The following is a 17,686-nucleotide window of genomic DNA, read 5'->3' as shown; positions in this document are numbered from 1 at the left end:
GATCCTCTGTGACGCATTTGGCTACAGAAGAAATTTATCACATTTCTTCTTTATTTGGTATAGCATCATATAATGAAAAATAACATGCTCATGTGTGATTAGTACTTCATGCTCATGCATACTCTTCAATCCATTCTCTTGACGTGGCAGCATGCGACTAGTGCTTTGTAGGTCGGACGGATGCCGCCCAAGCACTACCAATCACATCCTGCCACATCAGCACGTATGCACCAGGGTGTAATGACTTGGATGAGTAGGTATTTAGTTGTACATGTTTGTAAGAGGATTTATGCATCGGTACTTTCTACCATCATCTTTGGAGAGAGAAAATACAAGTAAAGAAAAAAGAACGGAGGAAAAACAAGAAGGAAAGAATGACATTAAAGCGAAGAAAAGGAACTGGGCCAGCAGCTCAATTCCTTCCTTTTGTCTTCTGATACCATCATTGATGGTGTTCTCAGCCCCACTCCACCATCCCATATTAATAAAGCACTCCTCGGTTTCCCACCAGTTTCGTTGCAGGTTTGAATTTCCCTTCAGTCCATTCCCATGCATTAAATTGCTTCAAATCTACCTCAACAACCCCATCCCTTCTCCACTGTGTCCCAACACAAACTTAAGGAACTAGAAGAGTCAAGAGGATAATTTTTTGCTTCCCTTCTTCTACCATGGCGCTCCAGACCTTGAAGTTGGCACTTCTGCCTTTGAAACCATATAGAAAGGATGTTTTATATTTGTATAAAATTTTATATATAACTAAGTCTTTTGGACTTCAATAACCACCGAGATGCTCATGGTGTACCAAGTTGGTCCGATCAAATACTAGAAAATAGCATATAGAGATCTGGATGTTGCATTTGACATGACCCATCCTCCGTAGCTTTTCATATCACGGGTTAAAAAGGAAGGAATTGTTGCGAGGTCAGCAGCTTCTTACAAAAGTTGTTGGGTATATACCTAACCATGATACGAAGTAACTTTGAACAATATGCCACCTTTCAACCTCAGGCTGAAATAGGTGGTGAAGAGTGACTTCATACACTCTTCTTTCTGGTACGTTAACAGTAGTGACAGCAAAGAGTAAATTGATGGAAGCCACGTTGGTCAAGAGCCTCTGCTTTTAACATATACGAGATCAGACTATGCAAAGTGGAGGAACTGCACTAGATTGGAGGAGACCAAATAGGACATGTTGCAGCCCAAGTACTTAAGATTAGTAAATTTTATGATAGGCTTAACCTTTTTTTTTATTTAAGGTAAACTTTTACAAGGTCCAGATTAATCTGGATGGTGAAAAAAAAATGACATGGAGAGAGAGAGAGAGAGAGAGAGAGAGAGAGAGAGAGAGAGAGAGAGAGAGAGAGAGAGTGTTATATACAAAATGTACAATATATGAGACAATGTATGCATTTCGATTAGCATCGTATTCTATGGTTACGATTCTATCAGATATATTTTTTTCATTCCGTTGAAGATCGATTTTACGGTATAGGCGCTTATGACCTCCCTCTCTATGCCTTACAATAATGATTCCTCTTGCATTACGACCTTTGCCAGAACAATATTGTCCATAGATCAAATTATTTCATAAATTGGATTTCACTTAATTGTCTATGGCTCCATTGTGCGTGCTTGGGATAGAAGTTTTGTATAAATGTATCTCCGTGTTATTAAGTATTTTGTTCTAAGTTTTTTTCTCTATAAGAGATGGAATAGAATAACCTAGTTGAAGCGCAATGATTATATGTTTGTAATGCATTGTATGTTCTATAATAGATCCCGTTCTTCTACCCTTTCTCGCGAGTCAATGACTATTCATAGTTATTACCTTAATACCGAAGAAGAGTTCGGCTAGGAACTCTAGCCAAATTGGAGGTAACAAAAATTAGAATTGCCCTTCTCAAAAAAAAGAAAGGAAAAGAAAAGAAATTACTACCACCAAACTAGTTTTATGAGACTAGTCAAATTGAAATTATTAGATTCAGCAAACAATTCTTTGTTTTGAGCAAATTTGTTAGATAGTTTGAATACTTTTAGATGGTAAAGAGTGATTTCATGTAAGTTTTTATTTGGATACATGTATGAAAAATAGAACCATATCAAAGTGGAGGAACTGAAGCTGGATTGGAGGCAACTAGCTAGAATAAGAATTGATATGACTAGGTCCTATCACATGATCTGAAGTTATTAGGTTCAACTACCTATTTCTTTTAGGCAAATTTATTAGAAAAAATGAAATTGGTTAAAGAAGAGTATGGATGGAGTTTAATTCCATGAATGGGCTTCAAAATCTACCTTAGTTTTTTCAACAAGTACATATAATAATATTATAATATAACAAAAGCTTTTCATGCATGCTAATTAATCTAAAAACAAATTTAGCAGATCTAAAGACTCAACTCCCCTCCTTTTAGTGCAGCATAAATATGTTAGTCAAACAATTGAAAACACATAAAACAAGAATTGGTGAAACCCAAATTTTATGAGACTAGTCAACTGATTTAACTTAGTAGTTTTCTACCACCTCTTTGTTTTTAGGTAAAGTTATTAGGTGCTTTAAATGCTATTAATTAATCAGGATGCTTTTAGGATAAGGCCACTAACGAGACTAACACATTATTGCTGGCCATTTATAAATGACCTCATTTTGCTAATTAAACTTTATTCAAAAGAACAAAACAATTAGCCACTTTGCCTCTTTAGTTAGGATCGACCATATTGTTGCTATTTGCCAACTTAGAAAAAAAAAAGAGTAATAGACCTCTTAGTTGTTTGTTGAAAATTGATGTAAGTATACCATGGAAATAAGTTAGATGACAATCCGAAAATTTCCTAGTAGTAACTTCTCATGATTCTTTCTTCTTTAAATTACAATGATCAAACAATTATTTATTATTATTATTAAACTCTTTTACTATATTACTCTACGACACCAACTCAAAGTGATCTATATGGTCTATAGTGGAACCATTATACTGATTTCACTTATTTCTCGATTATACTTTATTCTAAACACTCATTGTTTACACCATATCTAAATCAGTGGTCATGATCCATAGATCGATTATGGAAATTAAAGCTTCAAATGGTCGTCCAATATAGGCTGAATAGTAGCAGAATTTTAATTTTGCACAAGCCATGAAAAACCTTGGACCAAGTATTAGTGTACAGACAAACACCAGGGTGCGAATTGAGTTTGCAGATTGAGTCCAAGGTACAAATTAAAATACTAAGGTGCAGACTGAGTACCAAGACACCTATCGAGCCGCAAAGGAACTATTAAGCTGCAGGTAAATGAAGTGAGAGTTATTGGCTTAGGATGAGGAATTTAGTGGAGTGAAACTAAAAAAAAATTGGCTAACCAGTAATTACCACTATCCATTATGGAAAGGGCTGTAAATATTACCCATAGCATAGGAGTAGTAAAAGAAATTATAACTACTATGTGCAACAATCGTAGCCCATATGGTACAAACTAATAAAAAGAAAATCAGAATCGAGAAGTGACACCTTTTCCGGCAGTAGTTCGTAAAAGTCACTTACGAGTATTAGAATGTATGAAGAAAAGAGGAGATTACTTTTTCGGCTTAGCAAAAAAATTTTGTATTTCTTTTACGCTAATGATAATTTATCTTTTAACAAGTTTTTATTTTTGTTCTCCTTAAATTCTTGCAATTTAATTTCGATTGCAATTCTACTTTCTAGCAATGGCATCCCAATAGTGAGTCCATGAAGGTTCAAGATAGTGGAACCAACATCACCCCATACACAAACATGGTATCTCTATCCTTTCCAACCCAATCCCATATGCATCCTTTTAGTGGATGATAGATGTTATCACATAATTCAAGTTTCACCTGGACGAGAGACAACAAGATTTGCTGGAAGCAGTTACTAGCTAGGTGGCCGTGGCACTAAGACCTTGTTTGGGGAAGCTGTTGGCAGTAGAGCTGTTGGAAGTAGAGCCGTTGGAAGTAGAGCTGTCTGAAGTAGAGCTGTTATAAAAAGCTGTTTGCTGTTTGGTAACTACATTCGTAAAATGCTGTAATACTTTGTTTTATGTTTGGTAAACAAACTGAAAAAGTACTTTTATATGACAAAATTACCATAAAGGACATTGCATAGTATTATACAACAGAACATAATAAAACATAACATAAATTAATACATAAATATACGATATAGTATAATATTATTGTAATATAAAATAATATTATGTTAATATAGCATAATAGTAATATAATTATTAGAGTAAATTAATATTTGGTAATATAACATAATATTAAATTATTTAACATAATATATTAATGTATTATGATATAATGTAATATATATTATATTTATAGTATAATACAATAACTAAAGTATAAAATATTATAATTATTAGTATAAATTAATTTCTCATAATATAACATAATATTAAATTATTTAAAATAACATATTAATGCATTAATGTAATATAATACAATATTTATAGTATAATACAAAAATAAAGGTATAAAATATTATAATTATTATTATAATTTAATTTTTCATAATATAACATAATATTAAATTATTTAAAATAACATATTAATGTATTATAATGTAATGTAATATAATATAATATTTATAGTATAATATAATAATAAAGGTATAAAATATTATAATTATTAGTATAAATTAATTTTCCATAATATAACATAATATTAAATTATTTAACATAACATATTAATGTATTATGATATAATATAATAAGATATTATATTTATAGTATAATACAAAAATAAAGGTATAAAATATTATAATTATTAGTATAAATTAATTTTCCATAATATAACATAATATTAAATTATTTAACATAACATATTAATGTATTATGATATAATATAATATGATATTATATTGATAGTATAATACAAAAATAAAGGTATAACATATTATAATTATTAGTATAAAATAATTTCCCATAATTTTCCATAAAATAATTTTCCGCGGTCCAGGGGCTCTTCTTCGTGGTCCACGCTCGAGGAGGACCTCAGCGTGGGCCGCGAGGTTGATGATAAAAAAAAAAAACAATAGATTGATTTTGGAAGGTATGGAAAAGGATTAAAATTTTTTTCTTCTAAAATGTGGTTCAAGAGATGCATACAAAAATTGAAAAGAAAAATACCTTTTCTTACGGAAGGGAGTCTGACGGTTTGGGTTCTTGGCTCCAGCAGATTTTTAAGTTTATAAAGGGATAAACTATGTAATTATGTTATTTTAATATAGGCATTTTTGTCAAAAATACAGCTTTCCGAAAAAGCTGAAACAGCTTCCTCCCAAAAGCTCCAAAATGCAGCTTCCTCCCAAAAGCTGTTTTCAGCTTCCCGCAAAAGTTGAAACAGCTTTTTGAAAAATTTTCCAAACATAGTTTTTCATCTAAAAGTACTTTTGGAGAGCCAGAAAGTGCTTTCTGGCCCTCCAAAAGCTCCCCCAAACAGGGCCTAAGACCATTTGTTGGCTAGTAGGAGACTTCCTCAATTGCAATTGCGAAGCAAGTTGAGAAGCCGGTGAGCGTGATTGTAAGTTCCCTATACTAAGGCGTGTAATATTTACCTCTAAATTGAAACTATTTTGTTATTATAAGATGACAAAATGAAATAAATCTTTCTTTAAGTACAAGATTATGTAATGCATTTAGTTTATATATATATATATCCATATTTATTTTATTTGATAAATATAAAAATGGATACGGATATTGGTCGGATGTATAAATTTATATCTATATTTAATTTAAACGACAAATTAGATACCAAAAGTATAGATATAAATAAGGATATAAATCAGATTATAAAACTTTATGACTAGAAATATATTACTAAGTGGATGATAAATCAAGTTAATAGCATGCTAATATCGTCATTTATTTTTCTTAAAAATTCATGAGTGCTATGTAAAATTAAATAGGATTATACATGAAATCGGATATTCAGATACGGATCGGATAGTTATTTATCCATATTCATATCTATTTTTCTTTGACGAATATAGATACAAATACGGATATTAGTCGAATGCTCAAATGTATATCCATATTCTGATAGATTTGGAGATGAAAACGGATTTAGACGGATATTATTCGATCCACTTTCACCTCATATAGTTGTTGGGTGGGACCGATATCTATTGCTGGACGGAGGATGTCATTTCACAAACATATCAACTCTTTGGCTCTTTTGTATAATATTGTTACAGTGAGAAGGTTGGTGACATGAATATTGTTATCCTCCACCCGAGTTCCATTAGCAAGGATATTGGCCTTGTTTGCACTATATGGTGATCACAATCCTCAACTAAATGTGGAACACATAGGTGTGAGGAAATCTAACATCTGATTTTTTTTTAAAATAAAATAATTGGGCCTATATTTAAGAAAAGATTAGTGCCGATCGAACATGAGGTGGCTGTGATTGATAGAGAGTCCTGGAAATCTGAACGACGATCTAATCTCATTGTATATCACATACTGCGATTGTAATATGTGGTGATCTAAATCATCTTTCCAGAGGATTATCTTTTTTTTAATATGAAGTGGCAAAGCCTCTCTCTAGATCCCAGGGGCATAATATCGTGCAAAAGATGCCGTTCATGTTAAAATGGCATATACTAAGTGAATTTTCACATAATATTTTTATTTATACAAAATTTTAAAATAATTTGACTTATTTTTCAGTCATGGTATGCATATTACTATGGCACGATTTAAGGATTTTCTATCTGCTGGCAAACGAAAAAATAAGTTCATTTCTGAAATTGAATGTTGCGAAAAATGCAATTAATCATTTACCATACCATGTCGCAACATTTTCTGTACCAAGATGGTGTGCCACATGTGGCAACTCATGAGTGGCCAGCTTCGGTCTGAGGCACCCACTCTGATGAATCCCAACACTTCATCTATGGACGGAGGTAGATCTTAGATATTTATATAGAACCAAAAAATTTAAATAATATCTTCCGATTAGTTTTTTGAAATAAGGTTCTAAATTATTATAAATGGTATCAAAGACGGATTTATGTAGATTGACCACGAGCCAATCATGATGCTTGTACTTAGATTTGAATGGATTTAAACTTTTAATCTGGCAAAGATGCCAGAGCTTAAACGGAATGCCAGAGCTTAAACGGAAGAATGTATGAGGATCTATGCGACTATATGTTTAGTCCCATATAAATTATTTGTTGGGTAGATTTTTAATATTTATATAAAATTAAAAAATTGAAATATTAATAATATTTTTTGATTATTGTTATATTGTTCTTTTTTGGTGAGGTTGTTGCTACAAGGGTAACATAGCGGGTGATATGATGGCGGAGCATTGCTTTACTGATGAAGTGAGAATTTCTGCTGCCTCGACGAATGATGCTTTGGTGATGAAGTGAGAATTTCTGCTGCCTCGACGAAAGCAAACAAAATCTCCCAGCAATCATTCATGCCTCTGACCTTCTCCCTGCTGAAAAATTATTAAAAAGATCCTTTTGTACCATTTTACAGTGGATGGGGAGGTACATATATGTGGTGGCCTTTGTGATCCAGTCAAGCCATGCCCTTAGGGGAGACCCAGAGACAGACGTTGGTGACATCTCATTAGGGGAGATAGGAAGGAATGATGCCGTCCTTGAACTTAGGAAGTATGGATAGTATATCCTGGTAGAATTATATATAGTATGCATGGGTATGATACCCATAATAGAGGACATGGGAGAACTGAGAATGGCAGGTCCTGCAAAATGGTCCATTCTAGATAAGATAAGTGTTCTTTTAAATGAGGCCAGCTCTTCTCGTTTTGTGATCGAGTCTCAAGTTGGAATCAAAGTTGAGTTGTTAATGGACGTCTCATAAATGTGTACCTTGAGCTAATTGCATATTTATGTTTTTAGTTTTAGTTGAGCCGAGCTTTAGAGATCTCGGTCTTGCTCTATTTGCTCGTAGGAGTTGATTTGAAGCTGAATTTCAGATAAACATGAACTGATTGGCTCATAAAAAGCTTGTTTGCGTGAGAGATCAAGATAATGCCATTTATGCATCCTTTTTTTTCGGGCGTTATATAATTTTTATTTTTAAAAAAGTTTGGAGGATAGGCTTTTGTGCAATATTGCTCCATTTTGGTCTGGATGTCATTGTTTGAAATATATATAGAAACTGCCTCTCGGTATGCAGGGACTTCCTACCTGGCAATGATAGAAAATAACAAAAATTATTTTAACCCAACATAATTTTATAACAAATTGATTGCTTGCTATTAAACCCCAATAAAAAGTGTCCTCTTCTTTTTTATTATTACATTACGATATTATAATGATTATTAACAACTGATATGTTATGGTGGCATTCTACTATTTCAATATTAAGATTTTAATTATATTTTTAAAAATATTAATATAAAGGTTGATATTATTTTATACATTTAACATTATTATGCTTGTCAGAAAGCTCGTAGAACCCAAATATAATGGTTGTATATAGACAATTAAATGTTTGTATAATATTGTAAATCAAAAGTATAAAAATATGTTTTTGTAGCATAACATGTTTTTGAAGCAAGGCTTCAAAAATGGCTTTTTTCCATTAACATGGACCTCCACTCTTGAACCCAAAGAGGGACCTCCATTAAAATTGTCGTTGATCGTTGTGGAGAACTATGATAATTGTCATTTATCCCAAAGCATATGATTTTATTTTCTAATATTGAAGATTAATGCAATCAGTAAAGTTTTTAGAGCTTGGTGTCTAGAACTTGCACTGCAAAAGAAATAATATTTTTCGGTGCTTTTTAGAGTCCTTACAGACACTTATAAGCACCGGTACTTTTCGTGCCGATGCTTTCAAAAGCGTCGGACAGGTGGAAGTAGGAGTTTTTTTTTTCAACGTTTTTTTATCACCAAAAACTTTAGTCAAGATTTCTCTCATCCCAGTTCTCCAAAAAAATAAAAAACTGCCTTAAGAGCTATTATAGATGCAGATAAAGCCTACTACTTGTATTACACTAGATTGTTATGAGGTTAAATAATCTTGTTATATTTTCTTTATCATTATATACAACATAATTGGGAGGGCATGAAATCCTCATGAGGACGGTTTATTTTGAACCAAGGTGGCAAGCATTTAAATGCTTAAAAAGCCTAATTCACCAAACAACACCAAAATCACCAAAGTGGTAGATGAAGCATGACCCCGGCTGTTCTCCAAGGGGTGTATTTGGATGCAGCAGGTGCAAGGTTAACATGAGAGGAATAAACCTACCAAAAAAAAACATGCAAGGAATAATACGAGGCAGATGTGATGGTGGTCACATGAGCAACCATGATGAGTCGTATATTTTTTTTACCCTATCATTCCTTTTCAGCATGCAAGGTGTAGGACCGGGAGGGATCAAAGTTCTCTTTTAAAGGACGGGCGTATAAGTTTCATGGCCATGAAATAAATGATGAGGACCACGACCAGCACCATTCCATGCATGCTTGTACCTCCACAAGGATTGGCTCCATCTAGTGGTCCAACTTTGATGGAACTCTGAGTAAATTTACTTGGTCCATCAATATGTAGGACATGCAGCTGAATGGATCTAGTTAAAACTCGAACCTAGGTGAACTTGACCAAGGATTTCATGCCTATAATTTTGGGTTGGGCTAGATGTATAAGCTTGTCATTTTGTTGGTATTTGGCCGGCGTTAGCTCCATCAGAATGTATAGGGTTATTATGGTTCAATAAGATCCAAATCAACTACTTCTTGCAAAATTGCTTATCATATATCTAAAGTGAATTTCTAACTATTTTGATGTAAATATTCTTATATGTTTTAGCACGGCAATAGTAGTGATATTTGTCTCAATGGTATTTTTGCTTCTTATGAAGATCAAGTTTTAGTGATCTAACGTATGCTGAAGGACTAGTTAAATCAATAGCGTCGATGAAACTTGCAAATTATAAAATTTGAACTTACGATCTTTAGTAAATTTAAGCTCTAATACGATCTTTAGTAATCAGAAAATACAAAGATTCTCACATATTGACATGCTAAAACTATAAAGAATATTTACATTAAAGTAGCTAGAAGTTCATTATATATTCATATAGTGAGGTATTTTGCAAGAAATAGTTGATTTTGGATCTTATTGGACCAATATGCCCGTATACGTTCCAAAATGCTAGACGGTTGATGGAGCTTGCTTCGGGCCAATACTAGCCCAACAAAATGACAAGCTTCTACATCTAGCCCAACCCAAAAGTATAGGCATGAAATCCTTAGTCAAGCTCACCTAGGTTCGAGTTTTTAGCTGGTCTAAACTAGATCTGTTCAGCTGAATGTCCTACTTAATGATGGACCAAGTAAATTTACTCCAAGAATAGGCTACATATGTGAACCAGGCTCAAACCTATTTCAATTCATGGCTTCCTAGGGCCTCAATTGAGTCAGCCAGCCCGACCCATGTATACCCCCACAAGCCAAAGTTACATCAAAGTTGGACCACTTGATAGAGCCAGTACTTGTGGATGTCCAAGCTTGCATGGAATCGTGGTGGTCGTTTCCCTCATCATTCATTTCATGACCATGAAACTGATATTCCCGTCGTTTAAAAGAGAACTTTGACCGATTCCAACCCTACACTTCGTATGCTGAAAAAGAATGATAGGGTAAAAAAAAAAAAAAAACTATTCATCATGGTTGCTCATGTGACCACCATCAAATCTGCTTCCTCAACACACTCAACTCTTATTATTCCTCGCATATTTTTTGTTTTTTGTTTGGTTGGATTATTTCTCTCGTGTCAATATTGCACCCATTGCATTCAAAAATCTGTATCATTCATCATTAAATGAGTGGTTAAAAAAATAAAAAATTATTATATTCAATATTTTAACAAGCACCATATCAAATACCTTTTACATTAATATTTTTAAAAGATAATTAAATCTTAATATTTAAATGATATAATGCCATTTAAATGCATAATATTCATAAATTTGTGTTCTTTGATTTATTATGAGCAGTCATGCAGCTATGAATAGTCCTTATAACATGGTAATGTAATAATAAAGAAAAGAGAACATATTTTTAGTGAGGTTTAATAGCAAGCAACCAATTTGTTATAAAGTTATTATGGATTAAAATAATTTATATTATTTCCTGCCATTGTGAGGTATGAGCGTTAGATATAAGCAGCTCTACCTCCTACATACTTTCATATCCAGATCTAATATTTTTATATAAAAATTATATGATGTCTAGAAAAGTGGATGCATGACCATCTTGCTTGAGTGGTATTAGATCCTGAGATCTTGCACAAAGAAACTTGCCGATCAAGGATGAAGACCTTCTTTCACATGCACCATAATATTCTTGTTCCTCGTCAAGTATCGCTTCTTCCAAGAGACGTGAAGCTTGTTACTATTCCGATTCCCTCTTCCCTATTCTCGACCGTCGACACATAAGCTCAAAAAAAGAAGAAGAAGGAAAGCAAGCAAGAAAAAACGAACGTGTGGGTCTGCTGGTGGAAGAGAGAGACGGGGACAGAGATGATGGTATAGATTCGATTCGACCGTTCGGTCGTTTTCTTTGTCACGAGTGACGGAGGAGGAGGAATGGCCCACCTCGGTGCACTTCGCCGCCGTGGGGCCACCGGAATTCTGAAAATCTCTCTTCCTCTCGCTATAAATTGCCGCAGAAGGCCATGGAGGTCGTCCCATCGATCCATACATCAGCAACGGCTTCGATTTCTTTGCCTTCGCGGTTCTAAATTGCTCGGTTTGCTTCCTTCTCTTCCATTCTCTTCCATCTTTGTACTTTGGGAACATAGAGTTTGTATTTTTAACTTGAGCTTCTTCTGATGATTCAGTATTCAGTCTCTAAACTGGTAGTGATCGTAATTCTCTTCCATCTTTGTACTTTGGGAACATAGAGTTTGTATTTTTAACTTGGGAACCTGCTTTACAATCTTTCTAGAGACTAGAATCCTCTCCCATTTCTAAGCTCTTCCTTAATTCAAGTATATTTTTTCTTCAAAATTTCCACTCCCCTACACCCACTCTCAATTTTGCAACTTACTCTAAGGTAGTGGAGGATGCTAAGAAGATTTTATGATGGATGAATAAAGCAAGTTTGTGAAAGCCCAAGAAATCCAAAATAATCTATCATGCATGCCAAACTCACTAAAGAGAGGAGATGAAGGGGGCCATATTGAGGCATAGTTTAGAAAGGATATGAAGGTGTCTTTTGATGAATTAGAAAGAAAATAATGCAATTAACATCAATGGAATAGAGCTAGTCTTGGTGCATGAGTGTTAGTGGGAGGTAGTATTGAAACTTCTATTATGATTCTTGCACCATTTTGAGTCGGAGGGAAGGACATAATGACCCACCTCAATTACGTCCAAACAATAACTTTGTTGTTGGTATCCTAGTGTTGCAAACAGTGATTATTGACATATTTAACTATTCCAAATAGAAAGAGGCTGCTCCCCTAGCAAATAATAATCTGAAGGTGGATTTATGCACTTCAATTATGACAAACAAAATGCTTAGTTTTGTTATGTTTATAGCAACTGTAGTTACTAGTGTCCATATCCTTAAATTCTAATGACAATATGATGGTGAACTCTAACAAGAAGTGTACTGCAAGGGAATGTCGACAAATCTTCCTTGATAGCTCTTCAGAGCTATCATGAGAGTTTGGGAATTCGATTTAATCGCTAATACGGCTCTTGAGGTGGAAGAGTTGGAATGTTGCATTTATGTAATCGCTCGTATGACGACCTAAGATTTCACCCAAAAAGGCTACTTAAAAAGTATTATATAGGTTTGTTGTCCTTTTATGAGTATCTAAATCTCCCAATGCATAACTCATATAGGACTAAACATATGCTTGCACGGGTTTTCACATACTCCCCTTGTATTCTTGGCATTCTTGCTAGACTAAGGTTCCGAAGCTAATTACAAATCCAATCAAATGCAATTATAAACACCATGGTCGGCTTGTTGTTAGCTCTAAACATGCCCATGTTGTAGTGTCCCCTAATCTATATAAGCTATGTGTCAAGTCTTCTTTGAATTTATAACAACCCAGAATTTTATCCAAAAAGCTGGTCAAAAAGTATTATTTTAATTGTTTGGCTCTATATTAGTACCTATGGTTTATCCAATGCAAAACCAATGTAAGGAGTAAACACAAACCTGCATAGGTCCTCACATCTTGTTTGGTGGATGGCAGCCTTAATGCCCCAAACAAGTATGCCATAATCATCCCATGTAACATAAGACGCAAGCTATGTTGATAATGTTGCATGCAAACGCATGACTGACTGTATGCGGTCTTTCATCTGCACTTCTTACAATATAGAAAATAATACACATGAAATAGTATAGTATAACTGAAAATTGTAACGCATCCTTGCCTGTAAGTTTAGTAACAGCGTGATGAGAATACTAAAACAAAAGGCTTTATGGTGTAGTTAAAAATGGAGATTGGCAGGCCATCAAAAACATCTCAGGAAGTTTGCAGCTCTTATTGCCTATAACTTGAGCAAATGATGGAACATCTTCAGGGAATACCATGCACTTGTACACTCAGTAGGCCTAACTCTTCATATCACAATGCTAGACCAAATATAATATATTTATATGCACAATACAATCGCATAATCCTAAAGTTTTTCTCAATGTCATTACCAAGAACTTGGAAATCATGGAGTGAATAAGTATTGGAAAAAAAAATATATGAGACATTTATCAGAAAAAGATTGGATCATGACTATTTATTATGCATCAGTGTTGCAAATTAATGTTTCTATTAATTAGTGCATAAAGCTGCCATCAATTCCAAAAGTGTCACTGGAGGAAAACAAGAAGCTGGCTGTTTGATGATGTTGATGATGGCCTGTAACTTAGAAATCTATGTCAAATTGCAATACATAAATTCATTATTACAAGACTAAAGCAAGAACACATGGTTAGCTGGTTGATAAAACTTTTCGCAAACATATTATTTTAATATCCTTGACATTGTAAAACTGTATAACAAGCTGTTTTAAAACTGTAATTATTTATATCTAAGAAACATTATTGAAAAGCAGGCTTTCAATTGGGAATCTCACAAGTATGGTTGGTGGAAGAATTTGGAGAAGAAGGTTGCATACCTTGCTAGGTGCGGGCTTACATCAGCATGGCTGCCACCAGCTACCCATTCATTCTCTCCAGAAGGTCAGCAATACTGAGTCATTGATCTCTATTTTCTAAGTAATGCTTGAAAGAGAAATGTTTCTCTTCTTTATTCACAGGATACCTACCGCAGAACCTCTATTCTCTTGACTCTTATTATGGTTCTCACCTTGAATTGAAAGCTTTACTTCAAAAATTGAATCAACACAAAGTCAGAGCAATGGCTGACATAGTTACCAATTATCGAGTTGGGACAACTCGAGGACATGGGGGAGCATACAATCAGTATGATCGAATTCCACTATCATGGAATGAACATTCTGTAACATCATGTTGTGGTGAACTGGTAATGCTACTAATTCAATTAATATTAAACATACAGCTTGTTAACGTAAAATAAATTGATCTTTTAATTAGCTTGCATGGTTAAGCTATTGCTGCATTGATACATCATGCTTACATTGCACTTTTGGAGGCATATAGAGTTCTCTTCTTATATCTATGTACCGAAGCACTGGTGATAACTTTCATGGAGTTCCGAACATAGATCATACCCAAGCATTTGTATGGAAAGACATAATTGGATGGCTAAAATGGCTTCTCAAAAGTATTGGTTTTCAAGATTTCCGTTTTGATTTTGCAAAAGGGTAAATGAGTATTCTCTGCAAATTAGTATTTCTAATACCACGCCTGGTTATGTTTTTTAAAATTAATGTTTACAGTATGTTGTATAATTTTCAGCTATGCACCAAAGTTTGTAAAAGAATATGTTGAGGAGTCAAAGCCAATGTTCTTTGTAGGGGAATATTGGGATACCTGCAACTACAGTCCTGATTATTGCTTCGACTACAACCAAGGTATTAATCATGTAGTAATATTTATTCATGTATAGTTATATGTAGTTATCTTCTTACATAACTGAACAAGAAAAGCATCACTGTATGGCATTACGATGGATTCCTTTACGATATGGTTTGTTTTATGTGCACTTATCTAGTCTATGCTAATGTTCTTAATTTAATATAGGTAAGATAACAAAATAAAAAAATAGTTCTGGATCTGCATTGACTATTTACATAAATTGTCATACTTGTATGTTCTGTTTTTTATTAATTTTATTGCAAATGGAGACTTGGTTACTTCAATAGTTGCAGAATTCTAAGCTGAAAGAAGGAAAACAAGACACCTTTTGAACTAATATAATCAACAAATTCAAGGGCCCCTCATAACTATGTCAAACTATAATTTTACTGGATGCTCTGAATAATTCTTCTGATTCCTAACAGGGCAAACAATATCAGCCTCTATGACTACAGTCAATATTGGCAGAAGTTGACTTTAGGAAGAGATGGACTTGAGAAAATCTGACAATTGCTGGCATTAGCCTAATTAATTTTATGGGCTTGGTGATGACAAATTTGGAGATAACTTTGAGTGGTGTTGTAGGAAGGTATCCAGGTTAACAATTTGTTGATGATCCATGATTTATAGCGTTGGTCTTTGCTGGACTGTGTTTGTACCCTTGCTGTATGAAATTGATACTCTAACTAGAGCTTTCAGAAATTGGTAGAGAGTTGGATTCCTCCAACAATGAGTTCAACCAACTATGATAATGTTAAAAGTAAACCTTTTGTTTGTTTTAGAGATGGATTGGTCAAGAATGTTCATACTAGAACAACTTTGCAAAATTTTATTTTTCTAAAATTTTGAAGCTAATTGGGAGGTTTGGATGAGAAACATGTATCTTGGAAGAACTTTAATGAACTTAATATTTTCTTCTATAAAATTTTTAGGTATATTTTAGTTAAATTCTTTTCTACGTAACCCTCTGTCTCCTTGTTGAGTCAAACACTTGAATTCGTCCAAATCTGATTCTCATCTACACTGGTATTGAATAAAGAGATTATGCTATCTAAATTTGGTGATTTCCTTTCCCATAGGGAGGGAACTAGAGTGCAGGTGTATGTCTATTGAAGATCCTATATCCTTAGCATGCTTCTCCCAACTTGAATGTTAGATTGCTTCAAGAGGCCTAAATTTTTTGAACAATGTGAATTGCTACATGGAAAGACCAAAACTTTAGGAAAATGTCTCGTAAGCGAACCAATAACAACTCAAGGAATTTTAGCAAGTTCTTGTAATTGTAATGCAATGATTCCTATAACAATTATTTTAAGTTAGAAGGGATGGGTAACAGGGAGGATTCATCAAAGTGATCATCAACGAAACGGGACCACTAGGAAGGACATCAAGACCAAGGAACTTAATGGAATACTTGTGAATAATGCAAAGCTTCCAAATGTTAAAAAAAAAAGATATTTGAGAGCCAAGTGAAAGAGCAAGCACAGAAGAAGTTGTATGAATGTCAAGAAAACATGGACATGTCCTGTATAGATTTGGATTTTGGAGTGATAGGACAGTTCCTTGAAGAAGGTAGCATGTACAAATTTCAGCAATGCTTAGAATTATCTTTTAGAATGGCAAATATATCACATAATTGGTAATTAACATGTATGTTAGAGTGTGCGAAATTTGTCAATATTTGATAATCATAATCGATCTTCTCTTAGTCCAAGATAACCTGAATCAGAATTATTTATACTTGGAAGCAAAAACGATGCTATTGCCCAAGGTAAATGACAAATCATCTATACCATAAATTGGCCTTAGGGTCATAATAAAAGACACAATAACAATGAAATAAGACAAAAATTAGCCCAGTATCAAAATGGTAGACTATGAGGCAGATACATCAAAAACCCTATGCTGATTAACATGCCCCTCAAGCTAGAGCAAAAACATCAGTCATGCCCAGCTTGACCATGATGCTCTTCCATTGATCTTTGCCAGTGAGCCTTAGTAAGAACAATCTGCAAATTGAGAACCAGTTGTACAAGTGGTGCAACAATTTCTGCATCGACAATTTCTTAACAAAGTGAAGGTCTACTTACAATACGTTTAGACCTCTCATCGAAACCCAAACTAGTTGCAAGATAGTTGGTAGCTTGGAAGGAAATAGGTTGAGAAACATAAATGTCAAGCTCAATAAAAGTGCAAGGCCATATCGACTCACCATGTAGCTAAAGCAATAGTTAATATCCGACCTTCTATCATAAAGAAAGGACAACATGCCTTCGCAACATCTAAATATCTTTGAACATTTAAGTTCTCTCTTGTCTTGTATTGTATAATAATCCTTGACCAAGTTTCTCTTTTCAGATTTCTCATAATTTGATACATTGCTTTAAGATGAGGAGCACGACAACTATTATAAGTTGGCTAACAATACCAGTTACATGAGTGGTATCAGGTCTGGTAATGGTCAATATATCAGTCATTCTACTAGATGACACATTTCTAGATCAAACAGAAGCTCTCATTTGTCAACGTAAAATTTTAAATTGGAAGCTGCAGGAGTTCTTGCAGTTTTCAGCCAAAAATCTTGCGTCTTCAAGGAAGTTCATTACATACTTCCCTTAGGAGGGCACACTCTAATTCTAGA

The 17,686-nt window shown here is 33.9% G+C and overlaps 1 protein-coding gene across 1 annotated transcript; it reads left to right on the top strand.

Moving 5' to 3' along the window:
• The first annotated feature begins 6,845 nt into the window (after nucleotides 1–6,845).
• LOC103708730 (putative alpha-amylase 2) lies at nucleotides 6,846–16,132 on the top strand. The gene is made up of 7 exons (XM_089929359.1): nucleotides 6,846–6,936; nucleotides 11,696–11,775; nucleotides 14,100–14,226; nucleotides 14,304–14,530; nucleotides 14,668–14,831; nucleotides 14,926–15,041; nucleotides 15,471–16,132. Exons 1-7 carry the CDS (start codon nucleotides 6,846–6,848, stop codon nucleotides 15,518–15,520), a joined length of 855 nt encoding a protein of 284 aa, XP_089785485.1. The 3' UTR covers nucleotides 15,521–16,132.
• The last annotated feature ends 1,554 nt before the right edge of the window (nucleotides 16,133–17,686 follow it).

Source organism: Phoenix dactylifera, chromosome 3 (genome assembly GCF_051530095.1).
Source record: "Phoenix dactylifera cultivar Ajwa chromosome 3, Ajwa_hap1_PhDact_Kaust_v1.1, whole genome shotgun sequence".
Lineage (NCBI taxonomy): Eukaryota > Viridiplantae > Streptophyta > Magnoliopsida > Arecales > Arecaceae > Phoenix > Phoenix dactylifera.
This window is presented reverse-complemented; position numbering and strand designations above follow the sequence as displayed.

Coding starts and splice junctions, on each gene's coding strand:
- LOC103708730 (XM_089929359.1), top strand. CDS start 6,846: ATGGTGTGCCACATGTGGCAACTCATGAGTGGCCAGCTTCGGTCTGAG. Junction 14,227..14,303: donor CCATTCATTCTCTCCAGAAG/GTCAGCAATACT, acceptor CTTTATTCACAG/GATACCTACCGCAGAACCTC. Junction 15,042..15,470: donor TTGCTTCGACTACAACCAAG/GTATTAATCATG, acceptor GATTCCTAACAG/GGCAAACAATATCAGCCTCT.